Source organism: Poecilia mexicana, unplaced genomic scaffold (genome assembly GCF_051168715.1).
Source record: "Poecilia mexicana isolate PSO_F unplaced genomic scaffold, ASM5116871v1 scaffold_14, whole genome shotgun sequence".
Lineage (NCBI taxonomy): Eukaryota > Metazoa > Chordata > Actinopteri > Cyprinodontiformes > Poeciliidae > Poecilia > Poecilia mexicana.
The window spans coordinates 19,974,358-19,999,530 of record NW_028263383.1 but is presented as its reverse complement, the minus strand read 5'-3'; the positions used below and the strand labels follow the sequence as shown (position 1 = coordinate 19,999,530).

Here is a 25,173-nt window from a genome sequence, read left to right as displayed (position 1 = left end):
AAAACAAGCAGGACAGTGCATGCTTTCTTCTTAAACACCTTCAGTTTTCATTTGCTCGGTGACTGAGATCGACACGTAAAACATCTGATTTTATTTTCTATTTGCAAAGAATGCAATGAGTGACGCATGTCAAAAAATCGCTAATAAAATCTTAATGTTCTTTGCGAGTGAAGAAAAAGTGACAAAATCTTCTCACTTGCAGTAAAGATTTTATACTAATCACAAAAAGATTCTTGTTCTGCTTATTTAATTCACATTTTTCTGCCATTTTTTATTTTATTTATTTATTTATTTTTTTCATTTTTTGGATGACGAACTTTTGCAGGAAATATGCTGCAAATATTTTTCACACTGTTTGATTTACACCGGCGGCATTTTCGCCATCATTTACTGCTACCTGTCAACGTAACAGTTTCCAACGCCGCATGTTTTAGCAGGTGGATGTCGGTTTGCAGATGTGCGTGGCTGCATGTGCAAAAACTCCCAGTCCGTCTGCTGCTTCCAGGCCTCCACCAGATGTGCACGTCTCTGTGGGGAGCCTTATCTTTGAACACTGCGATGATCAGCAGCGTTGAGGTTTAAGCAGAATCTTTGCCGTCTCGCCGTCTATCACAGAATGTCGGGAGAAGTGAGAGGAGGCGCTGCCTCGGCCCATTCACACACGTAAAACACTGAAGATTCGCCTGCCGCTCTGCCCCAGACGAGCTGTAGAAAGTTAAAAGACGAGGTTTCACTGCACAGCTGGTGTCACTGTTGTTGTGGAAGTGGCTTGGAACTGTCAGACTTTTTTTACATGAGCCGCACGGTGGCACCCATCAAGAGATAATTGCAATCGTTCCTGCAACAACAATAATTACAAGATAAATATAGGCTCTTCTCTCCTGGGATTTCTTTCTGCAATGTATTAAAAAAAATGCTAACTGCAGTCAAACCAAAGCCAGCCCTGTAAAGGCCATACCAGCTCCATGACACCACATGATTACATGTCACAACTGCTATTATTACTCTATAATATTCCTGCAATATATCTATGCTACATTCCTGAACTTAGGACAAACATTATTTTCAGACTTAAAACACCATTCAGACCCAGACGGTTATTTTATACCTAATAACAATACTTGTTTGTGACCAAATCAACTGGCCACAGTGAAATAAGCTGCTGCTTGGATAGAAGAAAACTGTTAGTTTGTGTTTCTTTGACTTTTTGAGCGTAAAAATATATATATTATCATTTGGTGTATTATCTTATATGCACCAAAGACCAAGTTACATATTGGTCTCTTTTTAGACCAGTGAAAGAAACATTGTAATACATGTGGGATTAATGAAAAGCATGTTTAATATTGTTTAACACTTATTTTCAACAGGCACAAATAAGCCTCGTGTAAACGCATGTTCTAATGTAATAAATATGACTCTAAAATGGAAGGAGAATTGCACTGAATTTTGAAAAAAACGGGCTTCCTCCTACCTCCAAACAAAGTCACAATAAAATTTGAGCAGAGCATGAAACATTCAGTTTCTCAGAAATGAACTTGACCTTAATGGACTACTTCATAAACCCTTGAACCTCCATCCAGTATTGGCTTCTTAGCGTAGCTTTTTCCATCCTTTTCTCCTTTTCTCTCTTTGTTAATTATGTCTGGTCTTCTGCCAAAAGAGAGTTGACGCTGACCAAACTGGTCTTTTCCTGTAAGCATTCCTTCTCGTTTCAGATCCGGTATTTACAAGCGTCACTCCGATGTGCATCTGAAAAGCTTGTCATGAATCCACAAGGGACTGTCTGGCCTGTCTTTGGTTTCCTTTTCTGTTTTAAATCTGAAAATATCCAATCCACTCATGTAGTAACTCAGTTTTTAGGTGATCTGCTAGTTTGGAGAACTATAAACTGAGGGTGTATCAAAGAGCAAAACGGTAGGAAAGCACTTCCTCTGGGGACACTGAACTTCGCCTGTCACTTCCTGCTCTTTTGTTTACTTTAATGGCCCCAACCCCTGATGTTTTCTCAGAGATTTTAAACGCGCTAATTAGGATGTGCAGTAATCTGTAAAATGGACAGACAGGACATTATCGAAGGACTCCTGGGGACATCTTTGTGTAGCATCACACTCAGATAGGTCAAGCTTTACACAAATTGGTCCTTTGTAAAACAAGCATGAAAATGACTCAATACTACAATGTGTGTGTACTTAAGGGCTCTGATTGTGTCTAAAGGGAACTGTTTACGCTTGTCAAGGTAGAAAATGTATCGTTGAGAAGTGGGGGGGGGAGTTACCTTTAGAAGGGTACGGATACTTTTCCAAGTGCCAGTTTAAGAGAAGAGGAATAAGTAGAAACACAAGCAGCTGGGTCAGACCAGACCGGACTTCAGCAGATAACAGGTCAGACTGTCTCCCTTGCCTGACGCCAAAAAGGGATTCATCTTGTGTTTTCAGGACTTGAATAGAGATTTTATAATAATAATTAGTTTGAGATGCCAACTTCAGTGTTGTTAGTTTCACGGGATGCACAGTCACTGTTTCTCATCATACTTACTTACAACTAGGTGTGCACTCCCCATCTGACAGGAGACGGCAATAATCAATCAAAAGTTAATTCGGGTCACAACTGTCAGATTAATGTGTTTTTTTGTTTTTTGTTTTTTGTTTTTTTTTGGGGGGGGGGAGTGTTCACAAATTAGATAACAAAATTTGATTTGCAACTAAACACAGGTTTTGTCATCTGGATTGTGTTTTAAATTGTCCACTTTGTGATAAAAAGAAAAAGATGATGTTTTGTTTTTGTTTAAGCTTTTCTGAGCGCAGTGTGGCAGTGATGGTGGTGTTCAGGGAAAGCCACTTCACTTTCAGAGAATGTCATGTAATCCTCATGTGGGTCTTTCTCAGTCCTCTGCGTGTGGGTAGTTCTCAGTTTACAGCTTGTCATCATCATCTCTCTGGCATCTCCTTTGCAGTGTGTCTATGAAGATGAAATCCAGAACATTCCCTCATTTACTGTTTTAACTGTTGCAGGGAGGGGGGTGGGGGGAAACCCAAGAAATGGCGAGAAGTTTCCACTTGTTTATCTCCTTGTTAGCGTTTCAGATCAGATTACCGCGTTGAGTTGTCTGACATCTCCGGTTAGCACAGCACACAGCCTCATTCCTAGTCCCTGTACGCCGCCTCTGTGCAACTCTCCGCATTATCTGGCTTCGTGTCAAACCAAGATGAATGCCTCCTCCACCTAACTCAACACCCTTATCTTCGATTCTGAGAATCATCGCGCTAGCCTTCCTCACCTTTCCAAGGGTGGACAAGACCGGGCTTTTAATTATACACAATTCCATTTTCAACACCAGAGAGTTGGATCTCGAAAGAAGTGTCAGACATAATAAAGCTCTCGACGTAAGACGGAGGCCATAAATCCTAATAAGAGGCAGCTGTCAGGAACGCAGCGCAATCAAGGTCATAGGAATGAAAGTATTCCTGTTCCTGGCTGCTAGGTGTTTAATAAAACAGGTGTGTGTGTGTGGAAGTATATCTACTGTTCATCTAAGTATGCAAACATTAGCATCTGCTTGCGGCTGGTTCTGAGAGAGGAGGCGGTCTGTGAACGTGGTGAGCGTTGCACCAAACGGCATCATTATGGACCTGGTCTGCTGCTGCAGAGCCAGAGACGCTGCTTTCATCTCCCAAATAAAATCCCTCTTCCGCATGTCGGTTCAGAGATGCTGCTCCTCAGCCCACTGTTACCCAAAGGCTTTTTTCAATCCTAACAAGTATCTCAGAGTCAAAATGGAACTTGGTAATGATGAATGTAGCTAAATCATTTGACCTTAGCTTGGGAAACAAGCTTTGCTGACATTTTTTTTTTTCAAAACTAGCAAGTTTCACAATTACTAGAAGAGATTTTGATGGTAGAAGTGTTAATTATGTCCAGAATGTCAAATGGAACAAATTTCCAGCTGTGCTATTTACACAAACATAAAAGTCAAAGTTAATTTAAAGAGCATGATTATATAGCACATTCTAAAGTGCTTCACAGCAATCACAACATCACAGGTAGATTGATTATAAAACAATAAAAAAAATTGAGAAGAAAAAAATGTAAGACAATTAAAAACTGGCAGAAAATATCAAAAAGATAATTACATGAATAAAAACTAACTTGTTTAATTTCAGATGTGACCATTTCACAAAAACCTGAGTCTAAGTTGAACAACAGGCATCAGAAAGGACAGAAAGTTGGAAGAAGTGCTGACTAAAACAACAAGAACAGTGATCAGATTATTTTAATAATGAAAAAAAGCAGTTAAAACAGCAAATCTCAAAACATGAGGGAAAAAAACAAGGCAAAATCGACTCTATATAATTAACCTATAATCCACGTAAGGTTATAGATATGCTAGAAAGCGTAGAATTACATACATCTGCAGTATTTAGGAAGTTGTATAAGAATTAAGTCCTCCAGCACAGACACATAAGACAAGAAAGCCATGCAGTCTTTCTAAATAGTAAAAGCAGACGCCCCACTATGTAAACTTTTATCACCGCTATTTGTTGCATCAAATTCCTCACATCCTGTATCGTTTCAGCGCTGTACGTCTGGCCTTTGACCGTTACAAATCATGTGCCTGTGCTTCAGCAGGCCTCAGGTTTAGTTGTCACCAGAGCACCGTTTGTTTTTAGACAGAAGAGCCGTACGTATTCAGCCTTTGCGCTGTCACAAACGTTAGCATCCGACACGGTAGCGGTTGCCTGTAGAGCGTGAGGTTCAGCCCTGCCTGTGAGCCTCCAGCTGGACAGCCACGTCTCTTTAACAGCAGCCTTTGAGCCGCTCAGGCGTACTGTCAGATACCAGTGACAAAGCATCGTTGGGCTCTTGGGCTAATGGGACGTTTCTCATTTGGCGTTTGGTTAAAACAGCCGGAATTGTGCCGGGTACGATGAGCGCTTCCTGGATTGAGATTTGTGGGTCCAAACGACATCGTGCTCATTTTCACACACTCACATTCATGTCAGGTTGTTCTCTGTAATAAGAGGGAGGTGGTGTGCAGTAACCCTGGGCTTATTTCGCTCTGACCCAGCAGTGTCCTGAGCGGCTGTCATCTGTCATCTCTGAGTGCTTCACTTCGATCTTGTCGGCTAACACAGACAGACTCCAGGTCTTTCTCACAAGTACTAGTTGTTTCTCTATTTATTTTTTACTGTTAATGTAATTAATCACAAATTAAATCAGCAACCGATATCCCACTTTTTCGCTGCAGTCTGAACGGCCCTATTCCAATCTTTTCACACCCAAAAAAAAAAAAAATCTAAATTCTGCCACTTCCATATGTGGAACTAAAACAAATATGCATCTGATTGTTTTCCGTCGGCTGCCATTGAGGAATAACTCTCCATTCCTCCTTGTGCGCTGCTGTATGACTCTTTTGTTGGTCTTCTGGTCACTTCGGAGTCGCAAACCGTTCATAAATATAAGAAGTGTGACTGCGGTCACATTTAATTAGTAGTACCACGAAAAAAATAAATAAATAAAAAAATCTGATTTTTGCAAAAAAATTGGACTAGAGCATCATGACCTGCTGTGTGAATGCTGCCTTAGTGGTCGACTCCTCAAATCTGTTATGGAAGAGTAGCAAGAAGACGACTATTTTTTAAAGAGTAACATAAAAAGTTTGCAGTTTACCTGTACGTGTTGAGAAATACTCTTCTTAAAGTAACGCAGGGTCGTCCAGGCAGGACATGTTACTTTGAATGAGCAAGTCTGCAGCTGAGGCAGAGAGCCGCTAGCTGCTTGTTTCCGTCCATATAATCTACGACTGGGAGTTTCTTTGTGTTATTTTGGTAGTTATATATAAATCAGTGTTTGTCTGCTAACTGCATGTGACACATTAGCTCAGATTCTGCCCGTACCCAAACAAAAAGCTATCCCTAAGAGAATTTGCCTGTTTTTCTGCCCTGCCGCTTTCCCGTCTTTCTGAGAGTGAGAACTTTTCTACCCGGTAACAACAGAATGTGGTCAAACTTTTATTCAACTCCACTCTAATCAGCAGCAGAACAGGATTAGCTACCCGCTGCAATGACCTTGCATAATAATGTTGTATAATCGATGCTGAATTAGTATCAGTTCAGTTCCATGCATTTTCTTTTTTTGTGTGTCAGAAAAGAATGAACTAATTGTAGCTACAATGAAGCTCTTAGGGATTTCCATCTTTTGTGAAGTCGTAGTTCAAAGCATTATGACCCCTTACTAAAGGGCAGCACTCAAATGTGGGAGCAGTCAGCCAGAAGAGTGTGTGTCAGATGTCACTTCCTGTCTGAGCCGGACTGCTGGGCCTTACTGTAGCACTGTCTCCCAGCACAAACAGGCTAATCTTGGAATAAAGCGCTATCAGGACGGCCAGCTTTTTCCTGCCTGTCATCATCCACACAATGCAGAGGAAGTGAGTGGGGGGGAGGCGGAGTGTATATGTTTGTGTGTTTTCATGTGTGCTTTGTGAAAACCAATGCACAAGACAATAACACACGTCTGTGATTGTCTACTTGGATGATTTCGTAGAACTAAACCAAAGCTGTATGCATTTTTGAAAACGTATGGGGATGCTACTTTCTTTTTTCTCAAAACTAGAAATGCATGAATTATCACAATAAGTACCAACATGATATCACACACCGCTGTAAGCAAGTAGCAGAATGTGTGTTAACCAGTAGACTTTGTAGCTCTCAGCTTGTTCCCTACATTTGCTTCACAGCGCCAACAAGGTCTCATGGGACGAGAGCACACAACAACGTTTCCCCTCATAATGTAAGAAGAGAATCTGGTTGGTTTATCAGAGGCGTCAAACTCGTTTTCATTTTGGGCCAAGTCAAAATCATGGATGTCCTCAAACGGCCGGTTGTGCCAGACTGTTTGGATGAAACTACCAGTTAACAAATTGTGAAAATATCAGAAGCGCAACGCCACACGGAGTGGTGATTGACAGTGCAAAGCCCCGCCTCCTGGTTCTGATTGGTTGTTTCAAAATAGCACCGGGAGAAGGCAGAGGAGCTCCATTTTTTTCCACAGATTATTTGTTGCTGTCGTGACATAGTGACAGTTTCAACAAATATGAAGAAGGATATGTTTTTTAATAAAATTAGAACAAAAGCATTTACAGCAGGTAGCAATAGAAATTGTGCAACAACAGCAGAGATGTGCCGATACCAGCTAACATGTTGCTAAAGTGATAAAAACTGTAATAACTGTAAATTACTACTGATACCAAAGACAACAATGTTTTCAAAAATCCCTGTCCATCACCCTCCATTCCTTGTATGATTTAAAATCAATCTCATTGAGAATTATTGGTAAAAAAAAAAAAAAAGGAAGTGAGTAAGTTTTTCAAGAATGAAGGGGGATGAAACTTTTTTGTGGCTTTCATGAAACTATTTCTCTTTCATTCAGAAAAGGTAGATGCGGCAGTGAAAAGCCAAATATTCAACATCCTCCCTCACACATTACAACACACTAACTAACTCACAGCGTCTGGAGGCTTTATGGGATTGCATGTACTATTTCTACTTTGAGGCGGCGGGAGCAGAAGAGCTCACGGTGACATTGCTGTAATTATCCTAGAAGAGCGATCGCATCGCGCCGATAAGGCCCGAGTTTGAGCTGCTCTATGCGTTTAATAGGAACTTCAAGTCCATCCGAGTGGCAGATTTTCAGTCATTTCCGCGTCGCAGCTGTTCCCATCAGGTCAGTATTAGATAGGCGGCAGCACCAATTAACGTAAGCTGCCTCTGTTCACGCTGAAGGTTCTGCTGCTATCAGAACCCGCTGAATCACAGTGTCTGCATGAGAGCGCGGAGGAAAAAGGATGACGATTATGATCGTGTCTATCAAAAATTTGTCCTTTCCGCAACTAAGAATGAGTCTTTTACAGCTCTAAGAATGAGAAGAAGGAGTGACATTTTGTCCTATAGCAGGGGCGTTTAAACACAGGCCTCGAGGGCCGGTGTCCTGCTTTGTGAAATCCAGGATTTCATGATTGTTTTAGTGATTTTTTTGCCATCAAAATGACAGATTTTGTGGCACCAATTTGGAAATGTTGATATTTGTCTGATGTTAAATGTAACTTTTTACCACTCACCTTGTCAATCACAGACTATAACATCCAGTAAGGCTGCAGTCACTTAACCTCAGTGCTTTTGACCAATTTTGAGGAAATTTGCAGTAAAATCAGAAAAAAAAATTTATGTGGAGATTTCTTGATTTTTGCAGATTTCTGAAAAGCTGGCAGGACTTTTTGATGCAGTTTGGAGTCTAGAGGGCCACATATGAAACTACGGTGGGCCAGATTTGGCCTCTGGGCCTTGAGTTTGACACCTGTGGTCTGAGCTGATACTTTCAAATAAAACTTACGAGTGTTTTTCATTTTCAATTAACAAATCTGAAAATGTTACATCTGTGGTTTGTGTTAAAACTCAAATTTAGCAGGAGCTCCCTGTTGGGACTCAAATGTTTGCGCACATTTGTAGTGTCGCACAACCGAAGTCTGCATAGCAACAGTTCACTGTGTAACAAGAAGTCAGAGTACAGAACGGGATTAAGTATTCAGGATGCATCCTAAAACACATTTGCAGCTGTCAAGGGAGATGGCAAGAGTCCGGTATTAAAGATGCGTATCGTAGGTAGGTTTGAAGGCATATTCAAAGATATGAAGACACACACACACACAGAAACCTGTGACCCTCCTAGCTTCAAACTATCGCTGTTATGCCAATTAAGCAGCTGCTTCCCTCTCCCTCTCAGCCTATCTGGCTCAGCGTATCCATCTGATGAGCGGCTGGTGGTTTAGCAGCTCCAGGACATGCATGACACGTTCGCTCGTCTGCAGCCCCACTGCTGTGTCTCTGCTTTAATCGTGCTGCACAGAACGACTCACACACCTGTCAGAAATCGAGCTCCGCCTCGGTCCCTGGCCCTGACCGCTCTGTGTGTATAAGAAACCTGAGACATGCTGTTTCCTCTGTCTTTGTAAGGACCAGATGTATTTAATGTTGGATTCAGAAAAACGGCCTCAATAACTCCTAAACTGGTCGATTTGTTGAGTGTCGAGCAACTTTAAAGCAGATCACCAACCTGAGCCGCTGTGCCTGCCTTTTCTTCCTCTCCTCCCACTTTTCTCTCATCCATTATTCATGACGCTCTTTGGTTTGTTGTGTGTGTAAATGTGTTGCTAATGTTGCGCCTGACTAATAGGTGCAAAACAAAACTTTACTGACTTCACGAGACGCATCGTGGACCCTTATTTTTCCAAACCGGGATCACAAACACGGCCACGCATGCCACTCATTTCTCATCTCGGCTTATGGTCATAATGTGTGACGGCAGCCTGCTCTCGCTAGTTATTTGTTCTAAATGTAAGCTATCAAATATTCATATAGGAAAAGCTTTGCTCGTGTAAGAGCTGTAAAGTTGTGGGACTAAATAATTCAGACCTGCATGTGATAGAAATGAACGGAGAATTACTGTCGTAACGTTGATATTATGAATGGCAGCGATTTATGTTTTTAATAACTTATGAGTCACTTTGTCCTTTAATTATTAAATGCTAATTGTTTATTGTTAAATCTTAAATTCTTACAATATAACACGTTTCTCCTCTCAATAGCATAGCCTCCAAGTATTAATGCATTTTTTTTCTGCACAGCTCTCTTATGATCACAACATTTCCATGAGGCTGAGCTCAGGACTTTGACTAGGCCACTGAAACACATTGCGTCTTTGGTAATACTTTATTTCATTTGAAGTGGTGTGCATGAGACTGACATGACATAACAACTGTTATGAACGCGAAGGAGTCTTTATGAATGTTTATGACTGTCGCTATGAAGTGTCATTCCGTTAATAATGACACTTTTAATACATTTAAAGTGTCACTATTTACACTTTGAATTAAAAGCGTCATCATTTGCAGTCATAATGACCAGACATCTCTACTCGGGTTTCATCCGTCCAGCAGATACTGTTCCTGAATCAATGTGGTTCAACATAAACATTTAAATTGCTTTGTGAAGCCTGTAGAGAATGTGAAGTGTTTCTCTCTTTTGACTGACATTAGGCTGAAATTGCTGTTTTATCTCCTCCTACGAAAATGTAAATGTCTTCCTCTTGTGAGTAATCTCTCACTACAAATTGACGAACTTCAACGAATTTAAAACTCCACTTGTAAATCTTCAGAGATTGACGGGCAGCGACACACGCAAAACACACGCAAAACACACACACACACACGCACGCACACGCACACACGCACACACACACACACACCTTTTGTGCTTCAGAGCAGCTACCTAAACTTCTGACAATCAGACTGGCTGATGATCGGTTCAGTAAACACCTGGCTGCTATTTCCCACTTTTAAATCCGATTTAAAATCCAGGCAAAGATTTTAAATCATCTCTGTCTCAGAACCCTTGTGTTTTTGTAGATGTGAATTCAGATTTTATTAATTCCAGAATGTAGTTACATTTAAATGTCAAAAGGTGAAGTCAAAGTACATCACAGTGATTAAATATGAGGTTTCTTGAGCCATTATATCCCATATAATGGCGTTCACAGGTGGAGACAGGAGGCAAATCACAAATGGTGTGTGAAATCAAACTGTCAGAGGTTTTCCATTTTTGTTGCTGAACTTTTGTATCCTTCACTGTTTCATTTTTGCTCACTAAAGAATCTCCTCTCAAACTTTAACATTCTGTGTCCGAACAGACAGAGATTTCAAACAGAAAACAGAGTGTGAACGGCACATCGTCCCCGGTGACCGCGGTGCATAGCAACAGGCCAGAGGCCCTGAGAGCTGACATGCATGACCGTGCTGACAGTCGTGTTTCCTTCCCGTCCAACGCAGAAAATTCCCCTGATGTTCCACAGACGCTGTTGTACAAGCCAAGGCAGGTGTAGAGCTCAAACAGCATAAAGAGCGTCAACATTAGCCGTTCAACCTGTAAACGGGACAAACACAGTAACAAGTCGTCTGTGATTCTCAGGACTGGTGCTGATTTTTTATTTATTTTTTTTTTTATTCCCACCAATCTAAGCCCTGATCTGGATTGATAGACATAAACTGTCCCGGGAGGCGTTACACTAGGTTATCTGTAGAAGAGCATGGCTCTGGTTCCCCACCCAGTCCCTCTCCACTCATCATCCAGATTCTATCATCTGTCCTCTTTCTGTTCCCATCGTATCTCCAACGTCTCATCTCCTTACTCCTTTTGCTTGTGCTCCCAGGTGTTGTATTGTAAAAAAAATATATATATGCCGAAAGTAGATCATCTCACAGTCCAGCTTAAAAAGAATCATACCACTTGACAAGCAAAGCATGCCTCCTATCCCATGTTTTATTTTTTGAAGTTGCTCCTTTGATGGAATAGTTTACTCCAACCTGCTGATAAGACACAGGAAGCAGGAGGCCGACTCCACCCGTCACCGCAGCATCAAAGACAACAGTAACCGACAGCAAATTAAAACCTGCCAAATTAAATGCTTCCTGTCATTATGAGATAGACCGTACGAAGAAAGTCACACATACCAAACCGTCTGCATTTAAACAAGCATGACCTTTGACCTTTGACCTTGACATCACCCAAGACCTGACCGATGTGATGCGGTGACATCTAGCCAATACTCCCAGAATCCCTAACCACTTTGCGTTACACTCGTCGGATCATCGGCTCATTGTCCATATTTTACAGTAGAAAATATTTTACAGTCAAAAATTATTGATTTAGATTCTTTGTAGCAGTTTTAAAGATTTTAGCCATGTGTACAATACTTAAAAAAATAAGAGATTACATTCTCCTGCAATTTCAGCCTGCATTCTATGAAAAGCACTAAGGGAGCATTCACACCTGTTTAGTCTGCTTTATCAGATTTTGTTTTATTAGTTTGTCTGATTAGTGCTCTATATGGTTTGAATCAGAAAAGCGTGTAAACAGCAGCACACATGCACATTTTAAAGGGGCGCACATACATCTTTCCCACATCTGAAACTGTCGCGTCCCAGATGTTCCTCGGGACCAGAGTTTGTCCAGAGAAGCCTCGTCCAGCTGTCCATGACACATTTTTGTTAGATCTAATTTAAAAACTTTCCCCATTATCTCAGACGAGACTCCTCCTGACCTCATTACCGTCCACGCTGAGCGTGCTCCCATCTGTCCTGCCATCAATCATCCTGGAATATTTAAGGCCAATCACTGCGCAGGCTGCCCGGCAGATCTCAGACCTGCCACAGCGGACAGGATTAAGCTCCACTCGCCAAATTAAGAACCGAGTGTGAATGTTATGAACGTGATCTCGGTGGCCTTGTGGCTTCTCCCTCCATTTACCATCTCACCATTTTATTCATTCACGTTTTTCCCTCTGGGGGTCAGCTTGACGGCGGGAGGTGCTGCACTCCCACTGGCATCAGGGAGGATTTCTGACTAGAAATCTTCTTAACACAGAACTTGGCAAGATTTTTGTAGAAAAAAAATACGACAAGACGATCAGTCTAAATCACAAGGAGTCATCCACCCTGATGAGACGCTGAGGCTGCGGAGCTCTTAACTCCCGATTAAATGTTGATGCCTGTGTGCTGACTCTGGGGAAGTCCTCAGTGCTGCAGTTTATGTTTCTCAGTGTGAGCAGAGGATGTGGAACGTAGCTCTAGAAAGTTCATTTGTAAAGCAGCAGCAGCATTCTTACACATTCTTATTGTTCAAACTAACAGAAACAAATACTATATACATAAAAAACGAATGAAGAAACACACAATTGCATAACAATAAAGAAACATTACAATGATAAAAGCTTAGACAAATAAAAACTAAGAGGTATTAGAAAATATAAAGCTATATTACGGATGATATAGCTTCCTTCATTTAAGCTTTGTTTACACAACTTTATTGTCTGGAAACAGTCAGATATTGATTCAGGTAAAGTTGCACGTTTAGACGTCACTGCGTTTAGACAAGCTGTAGTCATCAAGCCAGGCCACTAGATGGTGCTGTGGTTTTAGTGTGTCGTCAAAACTTTGACCCTTAATCTAAACCTCACACTGCAGCCATGTGTGTTTTCACACCTGTGGAGTAATTCAAACCACTGTGGGTGATGATGTTCCCAAAAACTTAAACTCTCAGACCTGGTTTCTGTTTCAGAAACTGTGATTTCTGGTGTGAACAAGCAAATGGATCGCAACAAAACTGCTACAGTTTAACAGGAAACCAGCTTTGTGTAAACAGGACTTTAGTTCTGGTTCTGGGACCAGAGGAGTCAACATGGTTTACATCTGATAAGCAACTCCAAAGACCATTATATTATTCCTTTCAGCCCATTAACAACATTTAAAATTCTGAGTCAGAAGGCTCTTTGTTACAACCAACCATTTCTGAATACGTTAAAGGTGAAACTTTGAATCAGACACAAAGACCTACTTTTATCAGCTGAGCGCAGAAAACCGGGGCTACAAACTGGACAATAACAGATTAGGAAATATATTGCCATGAGTTTGATAGTAGGGTCAAAATTATTTGGTGTTTGGTTCAGGTTAGTGGCGCTGAAGTTATGGTGTGAGCAGTATTTCTTGGCACAGCCTGTCGAACCAGTTTGCTGAAGCCCCAGAGGCTGCCGACCCAATCTACCTCTTATGACCGCATTGTGTCCGTCTTCTGAATGTCTTCCGGTGATATGACGCTCCATGTCACACATCCCAAATCGCCTCGAACTCCAGCTGCCAAATCTCAATCTCTTAGAACACATTTGGGTCGTGGTGGAGCGTGGGAATTGCATCATGGATGTGCAGCAGCAGTGTGACGGTGCAGGTCAATGTGGACAAAAGTCTTTTTGACTCTATGCCAGGAAGTATTATGGCAGTTCTGCAGGGAAAAGGGGGATGAATGTTGTACTTGAAAGGTGTTCCTGTTAAAGTTGGCTGCATGTCATTAATGCTGATGCATCACGAGCGATGCAACTGTTGCATTGGGATGTGGTTCAGAGAAAGCAGAGCTCAGAGTCCAACTTTGAGCAACGTGTCCTTTTAACATGACCCAGATCATCAAATATTTATCCTTGACTCTCAAGGTCTTTGTAGCACCTCAGCAGACACTTGCTTCAACCAATCATCAGGCTTCTATTTCAGGGTCCCTTCATATGTCAATAAGAATCATTGTATCATCTCAGGTTGTCGTCCTTCTGCCACCATCCATCCCTGCAGGAACGGAGTCTCTTGTTGCTTCTGCATATCTCCTCAGGCCCTAAATAGTTTTGGACAGAAAGATTTCCTCCTTATTTGTGTTTTTGCTACCTTTGTCCCCCATTTCTCCTCACACCTGTCCCATCACCTGTTATCTTCTTCTGAGAGTCAACTTCCTGTTTTACTTTGTCTTCTGTGGCTAATTAGATGTAATTGATGCTGTACTCCAGAGGGAGAGATGCCTACACACTTTCTCTTTCATCAGTGTCACTTATCTTCTCCATGTGTTGCTGTAGCAACAAGGAAACTGATACCTGTGCTCCTCTGAGAACAGGTCTTGTTTCATTGGACGTTCATGTAGCTCTAGCTTCGACCGAGAAGGTCTGAAAACGAGAGGATTCTAAGGTTTGGTTTTAAAACAGAGAAACAGAAGAATATGGAGCATCTGCATCCAAAAACGTTTTTATTCCAACTATTGGAATAAATGTAATGTTTTGATTGTTGATTCTATGTTGAGTAACTTTGTGTTTTTGATGATGCAAAGCACTTCGAAATGCCTTGCTGCTGAAATGTGCTGTACAAATAAAATTTGATTTATTGATTGTAGCATACTAAAAAAGATATATGTTCCAGTTGATCCGAGGTTAAGCAGCACATCTATGAATTCTAGCTTATCATCATATTATTTAATTTGTACTGATGTTCTATTTTTATTCCTTCTATATTATTGCAGTTTTGGACATTTCTCTTTGCGTCGCACATTGCTGGATGGAAAGTTGTTTTTAATTATGCTATATGAATAAACTTTATATGATTTAAACGTAGATACAGAGTAAGTAAATAAGTTCACATCCTGCTTCCAGAATCCTTGTGAAGGATTATTTTAAGAGCATCAACCCTCGCATCATGTTTGGTATATTTGGATTTTTTTTTTTTCTGCCAGATCTTTCATTTCTTGCACCAAATATCCAGGATGACCGAGACCAATATTCAGCTTATTAACATAACTGTTGCATGATTTCCACTCAAATGCTGACCCAGTTTCATTTGGTTGAAGAGACAACAGCTTGACATCTTCTGGGTCTAATTTCCAACATCCCTCTAGAGAATAATGTAAGTCTGTGACCTCCAGAAGGCAGCCTGCATGAGGAAACCGTCCCAACACTGGGATCTGCAACACCCACAAATCATTTGCTGCGACATTAGTGGACCACTCATGTTCTTTGTAGTGTCTAGTCTGTGGAGACGTAGTAAAAAGCTTCAGCTCAGGCTCTCGCAGGGAAACTGAACGTTATAGTTACATTTGATTTCATCACTTCTTCCACATAGAGGAAGCTTTGTTAATGACAGCTGATGTTTTTTGGCCTTTTTTAGCGTTATAAATTTGCATGTCAGTCACATAACCCGGGATCTCATCGTTAGTTTGTATACGTGTCCGGCTGTCATGTTTCCACACTCAGAGAGACGTCAGCGTCTTGAATATTCCAGAATAGCTCAGGTTCAGGAGGGCAGAGACCACATTTTTCAGCGTGAGAACGCAGAAAAATGTGGTGCTAAAAAAAATAATAATAATAAAGTACTCCAGTGTATTTAAATACTCCTGCTGTTTGCTCTCTTGTGTCTTGTCTTGGCTGCAGGAAGAGGCAGTGAAGTGACAGAGGCCAAATAACACAGTTTGAACTCTTTTATTTCTCATAATGGATGCAGAGAAATCTTTTAATTACAGTAAACAGAGACCAGAGTCAGCAGCAGTCTCCGTCTGCAGCACACACAGTTATTCTCTTTTTGAATCTGTGACTTATAAACTGTTATGGACATGGAGAGAGCTGTAATGTTTCTGTGAGTCTTGGCTCTCTGCTGCCCCGGTCTGGCTACAGATGTGCACTACATTTCAGCCCATCAGTGACCTTTTCTTCATTGTTCTTTATTTGTCTCACCTACAGTTTGGCCTGGTTAAACAGTGTTGGCATAGATTTAGATTAGCGTTATGGGGGGAAACTAATAGCTAATCCTTGATTATTTTTTTTTTAAGCAGGAATACAAACAGCAGACTGTTAAGTAACTGATGGGCTATGATTTGGGGAATTTCAGGACTTGAGCCTTTTTTCATTCTAATACTAGATTCTAGGTCTGCAACTAATAATTATTTTAATATTCAATTAATCTACCAATTATTCAGTAGATCAGTGAGGTAAAAAAATGGCACTTTCTGCAGTTTTCATTTAACCACTTAAGTTTATTTCATACAATATTAGTAATAAATTAAAATATACAAATAAATTAATAAACTCCTTTTCTAAAAAACAAACAAACAAAAAAACAAAAAACAAAGATTGCCTAAAATGCGACAACAGCATTTATTTAGTGAACATTTGTGGCAATAGATGCATCTACAGCTAAAACAAAATACTTCTAACATCTATATGTGGAAAAACTCAGCCCTTCCTGCTGGACTCAATATCAATACAGTGTATTGATAATCTTATTAATATTTTTGGGTAAAGCTAAACTTTAGTTTAACTTTAACTGTCCTATCATTAGATCTAGAAATGGTCAAATCAACATGTGTTTTCACTGTGTTTATTGGCTGTTTATGATATAAATAAATATCATAAGACGTAATGAGGAAAATCTTTGTTTCCACAGGCGTGTGGGCCAACATCCAAATGTCTCAAACCAGCATGGAGGTGGTCCAAGGTAAACTGGTGCAGCTAATAGCCTCGTACGTTGGGAACCCAGACGCTGACCTGGCCACCAGCACCATCCTGTGGAACTTTGTGACGGACAGAACCCAGCAGGTGAGGAGGAAGTCTAATGTGTCTCTGTTCCCGTGGCTCTAAACCTGGGAGAATCTGTCCTCCAAAAAGCTTCCAGTGTGTAAACCGCTTCATCCCGGTCCAGTTTAGAACAGCGTCTGGGTATTTTTGGTCTGCTGAGCGTGGATTAATGAGCTGTGCAGATGGAGGAGTGGGATCTGGGCAGATTTATTCAAAGTGAGTTTTCTGTGTTTCTGAACAGTCATCCAGTGTCCTGCTCTCCTCTGCTCTCATTTGGAGCCAAAAACACAGATGATAAGAATGAAGTGTGACAGCTCTGAAGCTTCACCTGAGCTGAGACACTTTCAAGAAAGCTGTAGCGAAAAAAGCAGCCATAACTCAGCTGCACAACCAGGCATGTAGGACTTTTAGTACAGAAATATAACAGACACTTTCCCCCCAGTAAAGATGATGTAGACTATCATCATGCTGGCTAATTCTTGCTTTGTGGAAAGGCGCCGACATTTCATGTTGGGGAGAAAGTGGAGCAGCTGTTCCCCCAAAGTCGGGAATATCAAACTTGTTACAGCTTACTGGTTTTTTTGTTGCGGAGCTGTGAATAACTTGGTAAATCTAAATACAGGGAACAACCAGAGGAACAGCTCTAGTTTGTTGAGCATACAACTAAGTGCCTCTGAGGGAGTGTGCGGCGTCTGATACCGAGAGCTTGGCATCAGTTTGTTGGGGTCCTGTGGGTTATTGAAGTCTGTTCAATGATTTGAGACTCTTCCTGGCAGGAAAGGTTGCAGTCAGGAAGTTTTGCTGACTGGTTTGTTTGATCTGCTCCAATGTTCTTGTGGATGGAAAAAGCCCAAGTTACACAGACATGAACATCAGGACTCCATCTTTGTTAGTGGAACATCGCAGTTCTGCTGCAGCGGTCTGTTGTCTTGAGGCTGTGACTGTTTGGGGCTTACACCCAACCCAGAAACCGCCTACAATCTGGTCTGCTGTCGTACGAGTAATCGCAGGCCTTTGATTGAAGTGGCAAGAAAAAGAGCAATGTTCTCTCTGACAGAACTTAACAATAAGCAAGTACTGGTACATATTTATCAGAAGTCCTCATACGGCCTTCCCACTGCTGCCTTCATCAGTGTGGCAGCAGTTTTCTTGAATTCAGAACCCATACAAGGAAAAGGTTCTGCTCAGACGATGATAAAGAACAATCTGCAAGAACTTTGAAACCATAAGAAGAACTTTTTTTTTGCAACCCTGATACAGAGAATGTCTATTTCTCTGTTCTTGCAGACAATGCATGTGCAGACCTGAACTCATTAGATACTGATGTTCATAGGATACACTCACCATTAGAACTGAAATCTATTAACTGCTTTGAAAAAAAATTTTTTTTTTTTTTTTTTGTATTTCTTTGTCTTTTTTGCATGTGTAAAAATCCACCCTCACCCAAGAGACAAAAGCTTGTCATACTAGTGACATTAGAAATGACTCGGTGCATGATGATGATGATGATGATGAAGGGAGGCTTTCGAGTCCAAATTGAGTTTTTGGAACTGTAACATGATTTTGAAAAATGACAAACATTTTCAATTTTCCGAGCCTGAGATGTCGGGATTATGAACATCCCTGAGACCTCTGACCCCAAATGAGTAGGCATGTTAGTCAAACTGCTCTCTCTGTCCTGGACAGATGTACTCAGGCCTGTTTTTAGCCGTATGTGCAGCTGTTGTGCTAACGAGAATAAGAAGTTGCTGTATCTGTCCTACGCAGGTCATCAGCTACACCAAAGGCACCATCAACGAGGGCAGCCTCCAGTTCAGGGGCCGCGTCGGGTTCCTGAAGAACATGCCTTCGAGTGACGTCTCTCTGTACATCAACAACACCAAGGAGTCCGACACCGGCCGTTATGTGTGTCAGGTCATCATTCCTTCTGTTACTTCTAATCCCGCTGAGGTCTCTCTTGTGGTGAACGGTGAGGAAAAACGGCTAAATGTCTGAATTTCGAGGTCTGAATGAAGATATGCTGCTGGAAATGGCAACACACCCAAAACCTCTGATGACTTCTGTGTTTCCCCTCAGTCCCTCCTGCTGTTCCCAAGTGCTCTGTGTCCGGGAAGCCGGTGCTGAAAGGGAACGTGACTCTGATGTGCACCTCCAGTGCCGGGAAGCCTGTCCCGCTGTACAAGTGGAGGAGAACCAGTCCTACCTCCGAGGTCTTTTTTGCACCGATGCTCAGTGAGTAAAACTGCAGTTTTGGTTTCGTCACACTCTGTAGGCACGACGAGGTCAAAGTGAAAGCTTTTGTCATGTAAACTAATGAGAGAGAAATGCATTAATTACATTTTCTACACTTAAAATTTTTCAGTCTTTAGCATCTTATTTTAGCAGTTAGTCAGCATAGCCAGCAGTCTCCATGTGTAAAGTTGAGATATTGGAGATATTTCCCTCAACTCTGAGATATCCAAACTACTGTCAACTTTTCCAAATCCAGCAAATTTCATGACAGACAGAATTTGAAACTTTAAAGGATAACAGAGCAAAATATGAGAAGAGTAAATCGGCTGTAGCTATTCCATTCACCCTTCCTGTTATCCTTCCTGAAAGTCAAACATTATCTGTGTCTCCGTTGCTTTTTCATGCGCTTTTTGAAGGTTTGCATTACAACAAGTTGATGGAAATGGCAAAATTGCGACATTTAAAAAAATTGCTCAAAATCTGACAATTGGATGGAAACATAGTTGGGGATAGTTTCATTTATCAGCACAGACCGACATACTGCAAACAAGACATACAGGTTGATAAAATTAATAACGTATGACTGATGACTTGGTGGTTCGACAGTTTAGTCCGGTTCAGAAAACGTGTTAGTCTTGTTCCTTTGATTGTTTTTTTTTTTTTCTTTACTGAGTCAAATGTATGAAGTGGTTTGTTGGAATGTGTCTCCATGACAACCTGCCACATAAAGTTTGTGCAGAGTTCACACATCCTAAACGCACAGAAAGCTGTTTCTAATGGTTGGACGCGTGTCTGTGGTCACCCTGCTGCTTCAGATGAGAACACCGGGGATCTGAAGTTGAACAACCTGAGCAGCAACATGTCCGGGACGTACGTGTGCACAGCCAGCAACACGGCAGGCAGCGAGACCTGCTCCGTCACCCTGGACATCATCAACAGTACGTAACACCAGACATAATCGCAAGCTGTACTTAAACTTCTGAATCTATGAAGCAAACTCCGTTTTCGTTTTTTGTGTGTGTGTGTCACGATTTCAGCCAATAAGGTCGGAATGATTGTTGGCGCGACAGTCGGATCGGTCCTCGGTTTCATCTTCCTCCTCTGTGTCTGCGTCGGGTTTCTGTTTATTTTCAAGAGAAGAAGAGACAACGAGGACGACATGGCCAATGAAATCAAGTGAGTTCGTCTGGTAACATTTATACGAATCAAAACTGATGTCAGAAAAGCTCATTTTACCAATATTTCATTGTTGACGGGATAAAGCAATTGTATTACCTACATCATCTGTATAAGACACACTTTGCATAAGAATACAAGGAAAAAAAATCCTCATAGTCTGACAAATGGCGACAAACCTCAAGGAACTAGAAATGATTTGTAAAAGTCTCAGTTACGAGAGATAATTGATAAAACTTCTTCAAGTTATTACAGTACAAGCTACACAATCTACTTTGTTACTCAAGTCTTTTCCATAATGGCTTCAATTCTAATACAATGACAGGGTGAAATCAAAAATGTGTTAAATACTGCATGGAATCTAAATCATTTTGAATCTACCTTTGTTAGTTTTTGCTATACAAAGCAGTGAAACTGAAAGGAGATGTGCATTTTCTTTAACATATCTGTAAGTGAGTTGTGTGTTTAGCAGAATTAGGAGGTGAAACAGGAAACTTATAGTTTAATCAGCTCAGAGAATGTGTTTCAGTTCAACAGGTCTGCTCCTGCGCCTCAGGATGCAACGCTCTTCACCTTCACCAGGTGTCCATGCATCCTCCAAAAGCCTTAAATGCGTGCATCTCAAATTAAGGCCTGAAAATGTGCTGAATTGATAAAACAAAATTAGCATTTTGTCATGACAGGACTTGTTATTCTACCATATTTCAATCGGTGTGAGGAGTGAAAAAAGTGGATCGTTCCTTTAACCCCTGATGTCTCCCCAACCTGCAGGGAAGACGCTCAGGCTCCGAAGCGCGTCTCCTGGGCGAAGAGCGGCCTGGGCTCTGACGTCATCTCGAAGAACGGCACGCTGTCCTCCATCGCCTCCAGCCCGCGCCACAAAGACAACCACCACCACCACCTGCACCAGTATCCCCAGCACCCCGCCTCGGACACCGCCTCCATCATCACAGCCACGGGCAGCGCCACCGGCTACAGACCTCCCCGCCAGCAGGGGGCCTCCACTCCCACTCATTACAGCTACAACAATAGCAGCACGCTGCCCCACGGACAGCCCGCCTCCGCCCAGGCCGCCAACGGCAGCTCGCAGGCGGTCCAGGAGCGCTACGGCCACCTGCCCCAGGCCCAGCAGCTGCCCCAGACCTACGCCCAGCTGCAGGGGCAGTTCCAGCCCGCCCCGTCCCCGCCGCCGCTGCCCACCTCCGCCATCACAGCCTCCAACATCCATCGCATGGGAGGGGTGCCCATCATGGTGCCTGCGCAAAACCAAGCAGGCTCGCTGGTCTAACTAGAAGTGCCGTGCCACGCAGTTGGACTGACCGGAGGCTCAGCCGGGTCTCTGGAGGGAACGCTTTGCGTTTTTATTTTATTTTTTAGCAAACAGGACGAGAGGAAGACGTCACTTACTGTTACACGCTTTCAAGTCAGCAGGCTGCCATGACAACCATTCAAGACATGCTTTTTACTTGCTTTGTATTCACTCTTTATATTCTGTTCTCACAAATGATGTATTGATAAAATCCCCTTTTCTACTTTTTTATTGTCATGCCGTTCTCCAGCTGTTTACCCGGCAACTAGATTGTTTTTCTGTTTTGTTTTGTTTTTTTAAGGGTTTATTATCCCAATTTTCAGCAAAGATGTTACAGGAAATATAGGCGGGACGTAAATCTCTCAGCCACCCTTTCTTACAACAACTACCTGAAGGACAAGTCATTTTTTCTTAAGACCCCTTCATATTGCAGCGTTTAAAGAAAAGGCCAGAATATGTTTGATCTCTGCAGACGCTCTGCAGCACGTGGAACAATAATGGTGCGTTCACAATGCAGCCTGAAGTGACCCAATTCCGATTTTTTTTTTTTTTTTTTTGACGTAATGCGACCTGTATCCGATCTTTTCATGGCAGTGTGAACAGCACAGGTCGGATTCTTTTTCGAATTTGACCCATATTCGATGTGTATCAAATGCGACCTAACGTTCAGGTCGTATTCATCCGAACTGAACATCACTGATTCTCAACAAATCTCACTATTCTGCATCCTGATACGCGCAAGCGGGAAGAAAAACAACAACCATGACGGATTATATGAGGATTAAGTTGTTAATATGCTGCTTCGGTTGGACAACAACTTCAAATATGTAAGCTAAGCTCCACCGTTAGCTTCCATGTTTACATCCGCAAACACTGAGCACTTTTTTTTATGGCGGTTGGCAGAACACTGAGAACGCTGACGCTATTACGCCTTCTACTGCACATGCGGGACACTTTCAGATCGTTTGCCTGTTTACACTGTAGAACGCATATAGGTCGCATTTACTGGCAGTGTGAACGGCCCGGCAAAACAATCGGAATTGGGTCACTTCAGGCTGCAGTGTGAACGCACCGTAAGGCTCCCAGCAAAATACTCAAACCTCAGTGAGTTCTTCGGTCGCAGATGTTTTAGTCATGATGTCCCAGAAGCGTCATCTTTGGTACAGACACGGGAGACGGATGAGGAGGAATAACCACAAGGTTTGAATCACAGATTTTACATTTCCCCACAGCTCGACTCTTAAAAAGCGACTCCAAGGGTTGAAAGTCTCACTTTGATCAGATAAGCGACGAGAGGAAAAAGCACACATTCGGCATCTGGAGTGCATAATTCATTCGGTCTACTCAAACTGAGTTATGCCTGCCGAGCACAAAACGTCAGTCTTTGAGGTGGGGCGACGCATCCGCACAGAAACTTGCTAATAGCTGATGAAGATACCGTGTTGGTTTTCTCCTCCCGTATTTAGACGGAAACTCTACAGATTGTGAGGAAGCAGCCTGTGGTGTTGCGATGGAGACAGAGCTTTGCGTTTCTTTGGGTAGTTTAGATTTGCTGTGATCCGTTCAATGTTAGAAGGATCTTGGAGATCCTGGCTGAGATCCAGCTTGAAGGTTTGGGTGGATGGAGTTCAGTTTGAAACATCCTCTAGTCTCTAGTCTTGAAATCTGCTTATGATTCTGATTCATTACTGCTTTGTTGTAACTCTGCTTATTTTCACCCTTGCATTAAAATATGTTACGTTTCCAGTAAGACAAAAAATCTTTATAAATATGATATTTGTTAGTTTTTAAATGTGTTCCAGACATTTGATTTTTTTTTTTCAGGTCTAATCTGTATGGATGGTGATATTGAACATTGATGGCAAATTAATCTGAAACACTGGATACTGAACCAAAGACAAAATCGTCTTCGTTCCTGACATGTTACATCTTTTCATTGCAGCAGATTTACTTCATTTTACTTACGAACTTAAGAAGTTCTAATCTGAGTTGACGATTTCTGAAATTATAGAGGCAAGCACAAAGGCTAAATAAAAGAAAACTGTTGAGCGACGTAAGAATTTTATTAATTTAAAATTGCAACAGCTGCCGTATGGAAATTAGTAAGCCATATTGAACAAATCCTTACACGAGAGAGCGCATCAGCATTTTTACGTGTCTGCTTTGTTTCAGCTGTCAGTTTGGTAATGAACAGGAAAACTCAGCTGTGATATAACGCTGCAGTAAAACTCATTAAACCTGTAAATGTGGAGTTGCAATGTCGGGGACAAAAGTAGTGACTTTAAAACTTTCTGAATAAATTACAGGGTAAATATTGTGTTGAACTGTGAAGCTCTGAATAAATGACCCCATGTTTAAAACAAACAGAAAACTTTAAGCTAAACTGTTGACAACGGTATCGAAAAACCCCAATCGGATAAAGTCCTGCTTTTACTTTGAATCATGTTTCTGCTGGAGGGATTAACTATGAAGGGCTGACTTTCCTTCTTTTGCATTTTTTAAATTATTATTATCATTATTAGTTTATAATCACCAAAAGTCATAACTCACTATTCCTGATCAATTTGCACATTCTGAAATGTTTCATAGGAAGAGATACAAATTTAAAATTTGTGTCAAAAATGGCAGGAGCAATCCAATGAAGAGTAAAACTGTATCAAATATTTGTTGGTTTACAGAAAGAACCTTCTCCACTTGCAAGAATTTAAACAGAGATCTCACGCTATGAACAAATAAATTCTCTTCTTTAGGAATGTATCCAGGTGGCGGCATATATACGTTTCCTTATTGAAGATGTTTTATTTTTTTACATAGATTTTGATTTTTTTGTCCGCTTTTAAAAATGTTTGTCATAGTTTCTCCTTTCTCCCGCTGTGCTTTTTTTTTTCTTTTTTTTTTCACACAGAGACATTTATTAGCTGTCTGGCTTTCGACCACAAACGCAGAAAGTGAAAACATTCCAGAAACGAATGATTTGAAATGTTTCTTAGCTGCTGAGCATTTTTTGTTGAATGTCGACGACACTTAAGCAAACTGGAAAATGTTTCGTTTCTTACGGTTATCAGACTCCGTGTTTTAGAGTGCGACTGAGTCATTTAAACGTGTACATTGATGATTATAATGTATTGTTAAAGTCAAGCCTATATTTTTCTACAGCAAACATAAGAGCACGTGAACAGCGTTTCTCTTTACTATGTAACTTTATGAACTAAATAAGTGCTCTCCATCACAGCGGGGGGCATTCTAGAGGCTTCCTGTGGACAAACAGGCGGTGAAGCGTCTTATTTATACAGAAGGCCTAAAGTCCAGACATCAATGTGCTTTGTCCACTTGTGTACTCCATATTTATGTTCATGAAAAAAAATGCCTGTTATTTTCCAATAAAATATAAACAAACTCTTGCGTTTGTTTGTTTTGTTTTTTTCTTTAAAAATGGTTTATATATCATAATACTCCACACTCAATGCTACAGCTGTTGC

The 25,173-nt window shown here is 41.4% G+C and overlaps 1 protein-coding gene across 1 annotated transcript in view; it reads left to right on the top strand.

Moving 5' to 3' along the window:
- The window catches only part of esama (endothelial cell adhesion molecule a), a 51,870-nt gene extending 26,779 nt beyond the window's left edge, over positions 1-25,091 (top strand). Inside the window, exons 2-7 of the mRNA XM_088012331.1 lie at positions 16,847-16,998; positions 18,745-18,946; positions 19,054-19,209; positions 20,025-20,147; positions 20,247-20,385; positions 21,157-25,091. Coding sequence (XP_087868457.1) covers positions 16,847-16,998; positions 18,745-18,946; positions 19,054-19,209; positions 20,025-20,147; positions 20,247-20,385; positions 21,157-21,673 — 1,289 coding nt within the window. The 3' untranslated portion in view covers positions 21,674-25,091. The remainder of the gene's footprint in view (positions 1-16,846; positions 16,999-18,744; positions 18,947-19,053; positions 19,210-20,024; positions 20,148-20,246; positions 20,386-21,156) is intronic.
- Positions 25,092-25,173: the final 82 nt, after the last annotated feature.